General features: G+C 40.9%; 2 protein-coding genes across 2 annotated transcripts; one reads left to right on the forward strand and one right to left on the reverse strand.

The window, feature by feature from the left end:
* Positions 1 to 287: 287 nt before the first annotated feature.
* LOC104425297 (probable zinc metalloprotease EGY1, chloroplastic) lies at positions 288 to 6,121 on the reverse strand. The gene is made up of 10 exons (XM_010037952.3): positions 5,559 to 6,121; positions 4,429 to 4,893; positions 4,122 to 4,262; positions 3,462 to 3,563; positions 2,120 to 2,331; positions 1,971 to 2,021; positions 1,814 to 1,883; positions 1,013 to 1,081; positions 679 to 729; positions 288 to 584 (listed from the first exon to the last, which is right to left on the reverse strand). Exons 1-10 carry the CDS (start codon positions 5,928 to 5,930, stop codon positions 426 to 428), a joined length of 1,692 nt encoding a protein of 563 aa, XP_010036254.2. The 5' UTR covers positions 5,931 to 6,121; the 3' UTR covers positions 288 to 425.
* A 2,207-nt stretch (positions 6,122 to 8,328) lies between these two features.
* On the forward strand, positions 8,329 to 13,158 carry LOC104425298 (BTB/POZ and MATH domain-containing protein 4). Its single transcript, XM_039306567.1, has 4 exons — positions 8,329 to 9,048; positions 11,188 to 11,533; positions 11,650 to 11,923; positions 12,543 to 13,158. The coding sequence occupies exons 1-4, from the start codon at positions 8,462 to 8,464 to the stop codon at positions 12,812 to 12,814; spliced, it is 1,479 nt and encodes a 492-aa protein (XP_039162501.1). The 5' UTR covers positions 8,329 to 8,461; the 3' UTR covers positions 12,815 to 13,158.
* Positions 13,159 to 13,174: the final 16 nt, after the last annotated feature.

Genomic DNA, 13,174 nt, shown 5'->3' on the forward strand with positions numbered 1-13,174 from the left:
CAATTCCGAATTTCAAGAGTTTTGCTAATGTTGTGGTACCGGGTTTCTAGTGTTGTCAAATGGAGTAGGAATGTCCTTAGGTCAAAATTTGTCCGAAGATCTCTCTACATGCCGAAACAGCCACGAGATCGGCCTGAAGGAGAAACCAACGTTGGAGTAGTCCGTTCTCATGTCATGTATTATGTCGATTGAGGCGCAAAATCCCGTCTTCTTTGCTTGGACATTTGATGAAACTAGTAATTGGGGGTGCACACGTTACCGGGGCTTTACAGAGATCGGCTCGAAAATTAGAAAAAATATCGAGCGGACTTTTTATTGACACTATCGTTTCAAAAATTGCTCCCGGTTTGCCCTTTGAAGAGGGCTGAACCAACGTGTGCTCTTATGTACCATCTCTCTCTCTCTCTGAGTTTTGCCACTGTACATCAGAATGTTGTTACGAGGCCTATACCTAGCTCTTCCGCCAGTTCGTCCCATATCGGGAGGAGCGTCAGCACAACCAGCACGATAGCTGCTACCACCGCTCCTTTCCTCCACGTCCCGACTTCTGATACGTCGTTCAAGCATGGTTTCTCCGGGGTTCTCTGTACAGAGATGAAAGATAAGCAAAAAGCGCGCTTGAGACCGTTTTGAGCCTCAATTGCAGGGACATTTTTAATCGAAGGTCATTGTGCTTACCTGACATATCAGAACATAAAGCCCCCAAGGAAGTGACAGAGGTCCGCCCAACTGGAAAAAATTAAAAATCCAATCAAAACTTTGCATGGAAAGCAGGATTTGATGACAAAAACAATGATGACCGTAGACCTATATCATTTTGCAGTATACTGTAACAATAATGATGTGCCATATCAGGTTTATATGAGTGAACCCAGAACCAGAAAAACCACCCTCAGCTTTCCATACCAGGGACAGCGTAGCTTCTTGCACATGTAATTAGTGAATGCAGATGGATGCAGTACGAAAGCTCAAGTAGATTTAGCAAAGAAAGTGACAGAAATAAAAGCCTCACCACTCCTAATCCCAACATTGTGTAAGTGGCCAGACCAGATCCTAGTAGAGCACCTTTACCAAAGGCACCCTGCATGAGTGTAAGATTTCAATGCCAAATGGATAAAGGAATATTGGAAGTTCAAACAGGGTGCTAAAATGTCCAGAAATACACTAGAAACTAGAGACAATGCAAATTTAAAATTCTTAGTCATGCATATGTGAATTCCACTCCTAAAAAAAAATCCCTTTGCCAAATACTTCCAAAAATGCAATATAACAATCCTTAAGCATCCACCACAGATTGGTAATCATATAGAAAGCTTTGGATATGATCTGGTAGCTTCAGCATTGCATGACATATGCTTGCATGAACCGAGGAATTGAATTACATCTAGAAGCTGACAAAGTTAAAGGAACTAGATAGCTAAGAAAGGATAATCACTCTCGTGCTCCTGATTAGATCTTCCAAAAACAAAGACTCCCACTACTGCAGTTCTCAAAGTTAATCTCAACTGCAAAACATAGATGGAATACACTCTATCAAGTTACAATATCTTCCATGACCTAAAAAAGAGATGTTGCAATGTCTTTGCTGTTGAAGTTCCATGTGCTAATAAAGTAATTTCCAAAGTTAACCAGCTCTCCATTTTAACATGGTTGTTATATCATCTTATGCTTTTGAAATTCGCTTTTTTTAACAAAAGAAAAGGGACCTGCTAATGCATTGGTTCTTCTAGTTCTCATTGCTGCTAGCATCACTTTCACCAACAAATTAACTCTAATTGACCTAGTTTTTTCACCCCTAAGCAAGCAGATATACCTGCACAGCTCTTCCACCATCTAAGCATCCTACAGGGAGCATATTGAAGGCTGATGTAGTCAATCCACACCTGCAACACGTGACTAGAAGATAAACACTCGCGCATCACAATAAGTGGATGAGATATTGTATCATAGTGGTTGGACAATCCAATTACCATCCTGCAATCAGAAGAGGATGAATCGAAACAGTAGCAGCATGCATTGCCCTGCATATTTAAAAAGGCAAAGCATACTTCAGAATCTTGGAGAAGAAACATCTCCAGCAAATTGCCAAGAATGTACGGCTAACAGAAGGGAGACATACGCATAACCAAGAGTTGCTCTACTGATGAGTCCAAGAAGCAAAGAACCTTGAAACAACATACTAGGAACTTGCACCAAATCTCCAGAAGCATCAGGGTTCGATGAAAGCAGAAGACCAACTATGAACATTGAGAAAGAGAGTGCAGCACCAGCAAAAGGCCCAGCCAAAGAAATGTCGACTTTTGTACTCTGATCAGGAAGTATGGACTTGAACTGCAGAAATTTTAATCGTATAGGGTAAAAAGGACTTCAATAGTATACAGCATTTTTAAACTTTCTAGAAGATTACTTCACCATCCAGTGACACACTAATGCATTTTGCAACTGCACTACTCTCACAGATCAACAGAACTTTAAGAGGAAAGTTAGAAGTAGATTGGTCAAACACAGATGTCTAGCTTGCTTTGAAAAAACAGAAAAGAAGAAGAAACCAGCATGCTTATGATACCCATGCATCTTAAAACATAATAAAATTATGCTATAGACTGAAATGAAGGGTATCTATAATCCAAAGGGACGTCTAGCTTTTCTTTTAAAAAAACAGAAAAGAAGAAAAAACCAGCATGCTTATGATACCCATGCATCTTAAAAGTTTATAAAATTATGCTATAGACTGAAATGAAGTGTATCTATAATGATAAATAAAATCCTTGAGTAACATAAACCCAGGTATAGTATGAGTCCTGCAAGCCCAGTAAAGGTTATACATTTATGTGGAAATGCACATACTGAAAAGGCTGAAGTTAACCTTGGACAGACTGGACTTTGAAGAGAAGACAGAAATGATATTAATATAACTACAATTAAGTAACATTCTAAATCTAGCATGAGAACACTGAATTATTGGAATAAGCCAAACAGAACACTATTTTCTAGCTTGCTGATTACGTTAAACAGCTATATTCTTAAATTATTGTGCAATATGTAAACCGGTGGAAGGTTGAAAAAGGCTGTGCCAAAAAGTTTAGGCATTGATATCTTAAGTAAAGCATCACCAGAGAAGCTCACTAGGAAGCTGGTGATACTTGGCAGGTTCGAAATGTATTTGACAAACCGATTACAAAATTAGCCTGCTAATGACTAGCATATTAGGAGAGCATGATGGCTGCAAAAGGATGTTACTTGACCAATAGGGGTTAATGATTGCTTTTGTTTTACCACAATAATATCAAAATAGCAGAAACTTGGCTCCATAAAATGTTCTGAGTCACATCTTCATCAACATAAAAAATGCAAAACTATGCTTATCAGCATATCAATTTCATTCTCCAGAAGAATATTTGTCACTAACATTGCCTGTATCAACTGGAATAGCCATTTTAATGAGTCAAAAGACTACTCACCTGAGTTATGGCACCAAAACTTCCAAGAGTGATGTTGGGAATAAAGTAAGGAATGCTCAACTTAACTTTCTTTGGAAAGGCAGCAAGCAAATGCCCAACTTCCTACACATAAACAACTCTTTCATGTATGAATAGAGCCAAGGTCTATAGTTCTGAAATAACTTCTGATCAGTTAATGACATGTCCATGCTTTGATGGCTAGAACATGAAAAGTGGATTTAATGAGTTTAGAAATCAATAATGACATGAATACATCAAATTTTTTGGCTATAAGACTTCCCGATTGCCCATAGGCTATTCCGCCTGCCCCAACCGAAAAAGAAAAGAAGAAAAAATTCTAATAATAAAACAGTGGCCCTTGCCTGTTGGTGGTTAGCTTTAACTCTTACACTTGTATGAAGTACTCCTTCACTTGGATTTAGTGCATATTATCACGTTCCTATAAAGATGCTTACTAAAATATCTTAGAGGTACTACATAGAGTGACATCTAATTGGCAATTGACTTGAGACTCAAGGCATAGAATTATGACCACCGAATTTAAAACAATGGAACAAAAAGACAACTACTTCACAGACAGGATATATACCATGAAAAAAATGTCAAACCATTATTTGCAAAAGGAATTTCATCCCAAAAGGACAGAGCCACACTACTTACATGAAACATTAGAACCCCCAAGATACCATACGCTACGGGCAATGCAGATTCCACAAATGGAAATAGCAGCGCCATATCTGGTGGTTCAGCAGCATCGGGATCAGTGAAGTATTTCACAACTTCCGGTGGAAGACGATTTATCTGTGCAGTTAAATACATGGAAATAAGGACTTACTTCTAGTACATGAAAAACTCATGACAGCAGTTATGTAATAACAAAAAAAGCAAGGCAAAAAAATCAGAAAAGGCAGCAAGGTGTAAGGATCAGGGAGTGCAGAGTTGAGTGGTAATATTAGTTGCTAAATACCTGAGATGCAATTCCCAACTCCACTGATGAACCGATGGTTAAAAGAAATAGCAATAGAGCTATCACATACTGCCAAAGAGTTGTTGGTCTTGGTTCTGAGACCTCTTTCCTCAACAAACCAAAGCTAATGCGTGGCCCCCCTCGAGGGTCAGGTCCTTCTGAGTTGGGTTCCTCAACCATAAAAAGATTGTACTTATCTCCAGTGACTTCAACCAGCTGTTTTTGCAGCTTAGCAAACACATCTTCTCTCTTTGCCCTGAGATTTCCAAGAAAAAGTACACCTTCACCCAGATCTCCAAATGGCTCTTCTTTTGTAACCCAAAATGTTGAGTAGCCAAAGAGCTTTTCTTTGATTAGTTTTACATCAGCAGGATCAACTTTTTCCGGTCCAAGAAGCTCCAAAAGTTTAAAAGAGTCTACTTGAAAGCTAGTGTAAGTTGGTCCAAATGAAGGTGTTTCTGGCAGCTGGAGGAGTAAATAAACATTTCATACTCATCAGATTGATATCATGTAGCATTTGTAATGAGCTGACTCTGCTCTTTTGTCTCTTTCTCTTTTCTATCTCATTGACATTTGATACATAACTTGCTAATTTTGAAAAGAGGAGGCACATGAATTGAAACCCTTAATTAAATGTATTGTGCACTGACCGGCAGATTATCTCTGAGGTCAAAATTAAAGCAACACAGTTACACAGCGTACTGCAATTCAGTAAATAGCTTCCTTTAATAGTTTCAGGAAAAAAGATACTATTCCATAAGACATGAAGATAGTCAAATTTTCAGGAGATGTTTCGTTTCCTGGCAATGATGTGGAAAAGGACATGCAGGATATCATACTTGACCAAAACGCTCAGGACCAAGTTCTCCTCGTGGAACTACCTTCCAGAAGGCACTGTGCACGGCAGTATCACTACATAAGGAACACACATTACGCACAAACTTAAGGACATTTTAGTCAGTGAAGGCACTTTTCAATCCAACTAGCATGGGCACATCCAGATTCATTTCAAACAATTCGTAGCCACTCAGTACTAAATCCAAATCACCCTCGCCTCATGATTTAGCTCATCGACAATTCAACGCAACCAATTATTACCGACGAGAGAGACAGAGAATCTACACACGTACCCTCGACGAAATCTTCTCAGGCTCGAACTCAGCGCGGCTCCTCTCTTCAGCCTCTTCGGGCGGGGCCGGCGGGGGCGGCGGCGGCTCCGCGGTGGTCACGCTCGACTCTTTCCCCGAGTCATTCTCGCTCTCCGGCCTATAATCGCCGTCGCCGCCGCCGCCGCCACCGTCGCCGCCGCCGCTGCTGAATCGCCGGAACCTATCTAACCTCCTATACGAAACCGAACCGCCTCTCCCGCACAGAAAGCACGGGCCCCTCGACCTCGCGGGCTGGAAAGGCCGAGCTCCGGCGCCGCGAGCGCGCACCACGGGAGACGAGGAACGGAGCCTGATGCTGAGCGCGCCGAAGCTCCAGCTCGTTAGCGTCCCCATCGGGCGGCGGCGGGACACCTCCCCGCTGCGACAAGCGTCGGCGGAAGGCGGGACGGGATCGGAGCCGGCGCAGAGCTCGGAAACGAATCGGAAATCCCTCGAAATTTGGCGCCAAAATCGGAGAGAGCTAGAGAGAGAAAGAGAGAGAGAGAGAGTGGAGCTGGAGCTTGAGGGGGAGGGAGGAGGATATCTTCTTCTTCTTCACTGGAATTTTTGGGAAGAAATATCCGATACGTTTGTTCGGTCCGTTCCCTTTTGGCGTCCACGTAGGATTTTGCGGGTCCGGGTAAAGCCCGTTTGCTTATTAACGGTATTTTCCTGTATTTTCATTGTAATTAAGTTCGAAAAATGTGAATCTCTGAATATTTTTACTATTTTCAGATGAAAATGCGTTCGTGCACTTTCGCGCCTTTTGCGGGTCCGGGTAATGCCCGTTTGCTTATTAACGGTATTTTCCTCAAACGGACCGAGTTTTCTGATGGGGCCCTCGAAATTATCCCTTTTTTTTTTTTTTTTTTGTCTAGTTAGGTCCTCTGGGTTATAAATTTTGACCGTACCTTTACAAAATCCTAGGACGTGCCAAAGTTTTGGAATTTTAACTCATTGACTGTAATAGGTAAAACGTTATTGATAGTTTATCGAAATTCTTTCGATAATAGTAATAATAGGAACTTTGTGTCCTAATGAATATGCAATGAGGAGGTCAACAGTACTTGAGTGTGAATTTCGGGTAATTAATTAAAATATCCATTTAGTTATTACCATGAAGGTAACAACACTAGTTATAAATACTTATACGTGCTACGACTAAGATAAAGGCCAACAAAGTTAGTTGGTTAGGTTAGCGCGCGATGCTTTTCTTTAGGAGGGGCTTGCTTGTATAAGTTCCGCCCGACCTCGATGAGGTGTTGCTCACTTTCTCTTGACCATTGGTTGCTTTTGCGGCTATGTATTCCCATCGGCGCATCGCATCAAGTAAATGATTAGGTATCTATTATTTCATAGTCATATGTTGTCAATTCACCTTAGTTAGCTGGTTCACTGGTAAGAGTATGGAATGAACTCTTGCTGACGAAGCTAGAAGAACTAGCGAGCAAAGCTACATAAGGAAATGCGGATAGTTATACTGAAAATCTGATCAATCAATGCCGCAAAGACTGCAATTGTTATTAAGACAAAGCAGAGGATTATATTTTGAACACGACAAAACGAACAAAGACTAAAAATGTCATTTTTATTTGGAGGCTTGGTTGGTCGGAACCCATACGAGATTAGTAAATATTATATTTTTACAAAAGAAAGTATAAAGATCAAAAGCAAACTCCTCCGATACTACGAAGGAGAAAATAAGAGATCCAAACATCTCAAGTGTCTAAAATTGGCATAGATACACACTTAAGTGCCTTGAAAATAAACCGTCGGTCAGTTCGATTCCCGAGTGGATCCATGGAATCGATCTTTCCAAACATTAACTAAATATTGCTAATTTAGACTTGCATAACTAGAATGAGGGAAACCAAAATTGGCAAGCTAATAAGAAAAAATTATGTGCACTTAATAATGGGCAAATTTGGCACTCCAATATTGGAATGAGAATGCGCAAGAAAGAAGTCATCCCCATATCTTATTCACAATTTGTCCATAATAATATTTTCTCAACTAAAATGAAGGTTTTTGATTTATAGATAAGAAGCTTTTGAAGGCGAATAAATTTAGACAATTGCTTGTTTGACTGACAATTGCTTGTTTGACTTGATTGAGCTAGATAGCAAATCCAATCAAGCTCATCTCTTTTACTCAAGTTAAAGCAATTGAAAAACGGTAGTATCTTGAATTCTTAGACTAACTCAATATGGTAATGCAACCACAAAGTAAAGAAATTCTCTGTCCACCCCAAGAATGTTGCTACCGTTGCAGTTGAGAATCATCTAATGATTATGCAAATTGGGTAATACCACAACGTGAGAGATGGCGAGAGCTTGAGTGATTTCAAGAGAGACGATATGAAGAATTGAGAAAGAATAATGTGAGCCCTAAATTTTAGATTTATTGATTTTGTTTTTTTAATATTAAAAATTAATATAATATAATCGGTCAAATCTGATTGAGTAGACAGCTGGCAGGCGGATCTATCCATTAAATCATAGTCAAATTAGTTCCTTTAAGAATTATCGATTTTAGACTGGTTTGATTCAGTTTCGGGCTGTTTAGGTAGGTCTCGATTTTGTTGCATAGCTCTAGTAAATATATTATAAGTGCGCTAAGGTTTTTAATGGTATTATTTTTTTCTTATTAGTAGTGAAAATCGTGAATTCTTCGACCGCCAAGAATTTACAAAACGAAAGCGCGAGGCAAAAAAAAAAAAAAAAAAAAAAAAAACAGAAGAAGAAAATCGAAAAGGAGAAGACTCCTCCCTCGGTTCCTGTACACGGGAAGAGCAGCAGCTTTCCCCAGGAAAACCCGACGCGAGAAGGTAAAGAGGTTTTTTTTTTTTTTAAAGCCTTCCGCCCGATGGCAACGAGCTCGGTAACATGATCATCGCCCCACCTCCTCCACCTCCGCTTCCTCTCCTCCCCAATTCAAATTCGCCCGCCCGCCCGACCGCGAATCCCTCCTCGCTCCGGCACCTCCCGCCCGCGCTCCCCCGATTCTCCGCCCCCGCCGGATCCTCTCTCCGACCGGCCGGCCGGCCCGGGGCGATTCGCGAGCTTGAACGACCGCGCGATGAATCCGCCCGCGAACTCGAGCGCCAGCCCCTGGTGTCGCCGACGTCGTCGCAGTCGCTGACCAAGACCGTCAACGGCTCCCACCGGTTCACGATCCAGGGGTACTCGCTCGCCAAGGGCATGGGCGTGGGCAAGCACATCGCGAGCGAGAACTTCACCGTCGGCGGGTACCAGTGGGCGATTTACTTCTACCCCGACGGGAAGAACCCCGAGGACAACTCGGCCTACGTCTCGGTCTTCATCGCCCTCGCCAGCGAGGGCACCGACGTCCGCGCCCTCTTCGAGCTCAAGCTCCTGGACCAGAGCGGCCGGGGCAAGCACAAGGTCCACAGCCATTTCGATCGCTCCCTCGAGGGCGGGCCCTACACGCTCAAGTACAGGGGCAGCATGTGGTGAGTTGGGTTTCCGTTCGGTTGGTTCGGGTTTTGATTTCCTATTTGGTGTTTTTGATGATCGTGGCGTTGAATTTCGCAAGAATCCTCGACTTTTTTTTTTTTTTCCTGCGATGTGCTGAGTACTGATGAGCTTCGGATTGCTTTGGAATGGTGAATTTCGATACTAGTAGTTTTTCTGCACCGATTAAAGCTGTTGGTGGTTGGAAGAGAGCCCGTGTTACTTATCTCATGCTCGATTTGTTCCCTTGAGTGTTGAGTTCGAATGTTAAAAATTATCGACACTCTTCGTTCCTCGCTGTGCACTTCGATGCCGAGCCTCGAAAGATCGGATGCTCTGAGAAAGATCGATTCAAATAGTGCATAAACAGCAAAATGCATCGCAGCTGTTACTGCAACAAAAGGATACGATAGCGAGGTCAAAGTGTTTACGAAAGCAAAGCATTTAGAAACAGCTTGGAAAAACTGAAGTATATGGGTTGAGAAGATTGGATGAGTTTAAGTTCTCATCATCATCCGCATCCATATAGGAATTAGCCACTTTGCTTTGGCCAAATAGCCAACTCGTTGCTTTTTTGATCATAACAAGAATCTGCTGCTTCGAAAGCAATTATCGAATGACATATCTGCATTGTTTCTTCCTCATCATTTCTGTAGCTTCTTATGTGAACTTGCTTGACTTCAAGTGGCATCTGTCATTCTGCTTGCTATTTGACAACATGCTTTGCCTCTGCCGCGCGATCAAATCTTTTCCCGGTTTATAATTTTCCTGTGACCTTCTAAATTTGCCAATGGATTACTGTAAATCAAACTAAAGTATTTATATCTATTATGTAGATCTAATAATTTTATGATAGAACACAGGATTTTAGTTTGACTGCAAGTTATTAAATCAACTTCTTTCCCAATTCCAGTGCTTCCCTTCTGGACTTACACTAAAATGATTCCATGTTTAGTCTGAGTGTTAATGTTAAACTTCCATAATAATGTACTTCCATGACCTTGTTCTTTGTTACACTTAATATAGTACCATGGTAATTATACGTAAGCAGAGCTTTTTCAACTTTTGTTTCTCTAAGTATTTATGAATGCGATAAACTTGGAACTGAAATAGATTCCGTGCTTTTGGCAATATTAAGTAATCAGTACCACAAACGCCGCACTTCTCTCCAAGAATAGTTTCAACCACTTTTGAGGTGCAATAGAACTTTCTTTCCCCCCAAAATCATAGAAGTGCCACATACAATAGCTAAATTGGCGGTTGCCACTACTCACCTTTCACGCCATAGTAGCAGTACTCTCCTTGGAGGGCTAAATGTTGTCATCTTGGTCAACCTTTCCCCATATAATTTCAACATGAATAACTGTTCTATAAGAGGGGTTTTTTGCACACATCATGTAAAAAAATTCCCTATATTGTTTGGCCACTTACAGAAGCTATTTCACCAAAATTCAATGCTTTTGCTGTTCATGGACTAGCCAATGGATGCTCATATTAGTTGTCTGCATAAACTTCTTAATCTTCTGAAATGTTTTTCCGTTTTCGGATTTATGTTGTCAAGAATGATGGTTCTCAATCAATGGCCTCTTGGATTGCATGACTTGAGCTTGTGTGCAGATGCTTTGCATGAATGCTTCCTTATGCATTGCATCTCGTGGTTCCACCTTTAAAATTTTCTTCCAAACTTATGACTTGTGATTGAAGCTGGAATCGGTAATCCATGTTGGCTCATTCCCTCTGCAAAATAGCTAAAAAGAGACATATGCATTCTCATCCCATCATACAATAGTTAAATAAGAGTTCAATTTTTTTAATGGTTTTCTAGCAAAAATAAATCAGCGTAGTTCTTAGGCTGGTTGGATCATTTGAGTTTTGGCGGTTCAGTTGGGTCAACACTGGGTGTGAGGGCCATGGCCAGACTGGACCTTATACCCATATCTGGTTCTACCGGTTGAACCAGCTGTCTTATCCGGTTCTTTAACACATTGGCGTTACTCTCTTTTAAATTTCAAGATTCTCTTTTCTAATTTCAAGGAACATTCGTTCTGTTTCATGAGGGCTGTTGAAAATAATTCTTGTACCCTCAGGCAATTTTGTCCCACTATTCTGTGTTGATTTTTTTCCTTGTTGCCTTGTAGGGGGTATAAGCGTTTCTTCAGACGGGCTATGCTTGAAACATCAGAATTTCTTAAGGATGACTGTCTGAAGATCAATTGCACTGTGGGTGTTGTGGTCTCGGAAATAGACTGTCCAAGATTACATTCCATACAAGTTCCTGAGTCTGATATTGGTGCACACTTTGGCTTCTTGCTGGAGAAAGAAGAAGGCTCTGATGTTACTTTTAATGTGTCTGGGGAAAAGTTTCATGCTCATAAGCTGGTTTTGGCTGCTCGATCTCCTGTATTTGAGTCTGAATTCCTGAATGCAATGGAGGAAGACAGTGATGAAGTAATTATAAGTGATATGGAACCTACAGTCTTCCAGGTATGTTTTGGTTTCCTTGCTCTAGATATAGGCTGCATAGCTTGAATTATGGACTATCCTCCTCCTTTCTAGCTTTGTATTCCTTTTATCTTAGTATCCATGTGTTTGTGGAGCAGGCTTTGCTACATTTCATCTACAAAGACACTTTAGATGAAGACGAGGAGCTTTCAATACCAAGTGCCTTTTGCAGTCCATCAGAAATGCCGGTGGCAAAGCTTCTAGCTGCTGCAGATAGATACAATTTGCCTAGATTGAAACTGATTTGTGAGTCCATTCTCTGTAAGGGTATATCTGTGGATTCTGTTGCCAGGATCTTGGCCCTTGCTGAGCAGCATCATGCCATGGATCTAAAATCTATTTGTTTGAAATTTGCTGCTGAAAACCTTGTAGGTACGTTTATCTCTCCAGTTGACACACAATTTTTAGTTTTATAGAATTTAAGCAACTTGTCCTCAAACTGCCATATGCGTGGATGGATATGATTGTTTTGTTGCAGTGTGCCTGGTTACTGCTTCTGGGGCTCACTTGCATAATTTTTAGTTTAGATTGATTGCACTTGTGATATTATCACATTAGAGACATTGCATGCTGAGGTTAGCATGTTTAAATAAATTTTCAGTTTAGATCAATGCATGCAATCCTCATTTTGAGGATAATACAAAGTCTGAACCTTGTTTTGTGTTATCAATGATGAAATTGCACGTCTTTCTTTTTCTCCAGAATTTTGTACCATTTGTACAAGGTTCCAACTAGGATTTGGTGTAACTGCATATGTTTCATTGCAACAATTTCTTTTTTTAATCAAAACTTCTTTGGTGTTTTGTTGTCATAATCATCATCAATTATTGCAACAGATTCTACATTTAATGCTATTCATACCTAAGGTGCCCAGTTGCTAAAAGGCCTGGAATCAGGAAGGAAGCTTAAAGCTTTCATTGGTGCTTTACGTATGCTAGCTGCTCCTGTGCTAGGATTCACATTCTTTCATTAATTTTTTCTATTGGTGCAGCTGTCATGCGCTCAGATGGTTTTGAGTATCTTAAAGAGAACTGCCCATCTCTGCAGTCAGAGCTCCTAAAGACAGTTGCAGGATGCGAAGAGCAAGTCAGTGGAGGAGGAAATCGAAGTGTTTTTGCACAATTTTCTGATGGCAATGAAACAAATGACAGGAGTATTAGGCAACAAGACTGGGATAATTTGAATGTGAGAACTCAGAGCTTGTGGATGCCCCTCTCCGACGGAGGAGATGCAAGTGGTCCGAGCCCTGGCCAAGAAAGCTGAATGGTAAATATGTTGCTTTGGATGACCAATTAACATTTTCGTTTGCTGCCAGATCAAGAATGTGAAAGAAAAGGACTACATTAGAAACAAAAGAGTGGGGGAAATTTTTCCCTCCTCTTCCTTTTGTCCGTTAAACCATCCATGTCTCTCAAAGATTTGGGTTCTGTAGATTATTCCTGGCTTTCCTGAATGTCAAAACAGCAGAGAAACTTGTCTGCCTTTATTGTCTCGTTATTTGACTTATATTTGGCTGATCTGACTTAGGTCAAGCTCATGAGCCGTTGTTCTCTGTATTCCTGGGAATGCTGGATTAATAATAGGGTGATTTCAGCATGTGAAAGGAATTTCTGTGTCTGAAGA

This window comes from Eucalyptus grandis, chromosome 2, assembly GCF_016545825.1.
Source record: "Eucalyptus grandis isolate ANBG69807.140 chromosome 2, ASM1654582v1, whole genome shotgun sequence".
In the NCBI taxonomy this organism is placed as follows: Eukaryota; Viridiplantae; Streptophyta; class Magnoliopsida; order Myrtales; family Myrtaceae; genus Eucalyptus; species Eucalyptus grandis.

What these genes read in the sequence shown, in the direction of transcription:
- LOC104425297 (XM_010037952.3), bottom strand. Translation starts at nt 5,930, where the DNA reads ATGGGGACGCTAACGAGCTGGAGCTTCGGCGCGCTCAGCATCAGGCTC. An exon ending in AGAGCAACTCTTGGTTATGC is followed by an intron (nt 2,022 to 2,119) that starts GTATGTCTCCCT and finishes TTAAATATGCAG; the next exon opens with GGCAATGCATGCTGCTACTG. An exon ending in ATGGTGGAAGAGCTGTGCAG is followed by an intron (nt 1,082 to 1,813) that starts GTATATCTGCTT and finishes ACACTCATGCAG; the next exon opens with GGTGCCTTTGGTAAAGGTGC.
- LOC104425298 (XM_039306567.1), top strand. Translation starts at nt 8,462, where the DNA reads ATGATCATCGCCCCACCTCCTCCACCTCCGCTTCCTCTCCTCCCCAAT. An exon ending in TGGAACCTACAGTCTTCCAG is followed by an intron (nt 11,534 to 11,649) that starts GTATGTTTTGGT and finishes TTTGTGGAGCAG; the next exon opens with GCTTTGCTACATTTCATCTA. An exon ending in TGCTGCTGAAAACCTTGTAG is followed by an intron (nt 11,924 to 12,542) that starts GTACGTTTATCT and finishes CTATTGGTGCAG; the next exon opens with CTGTCATGCGCTCAGATGGT.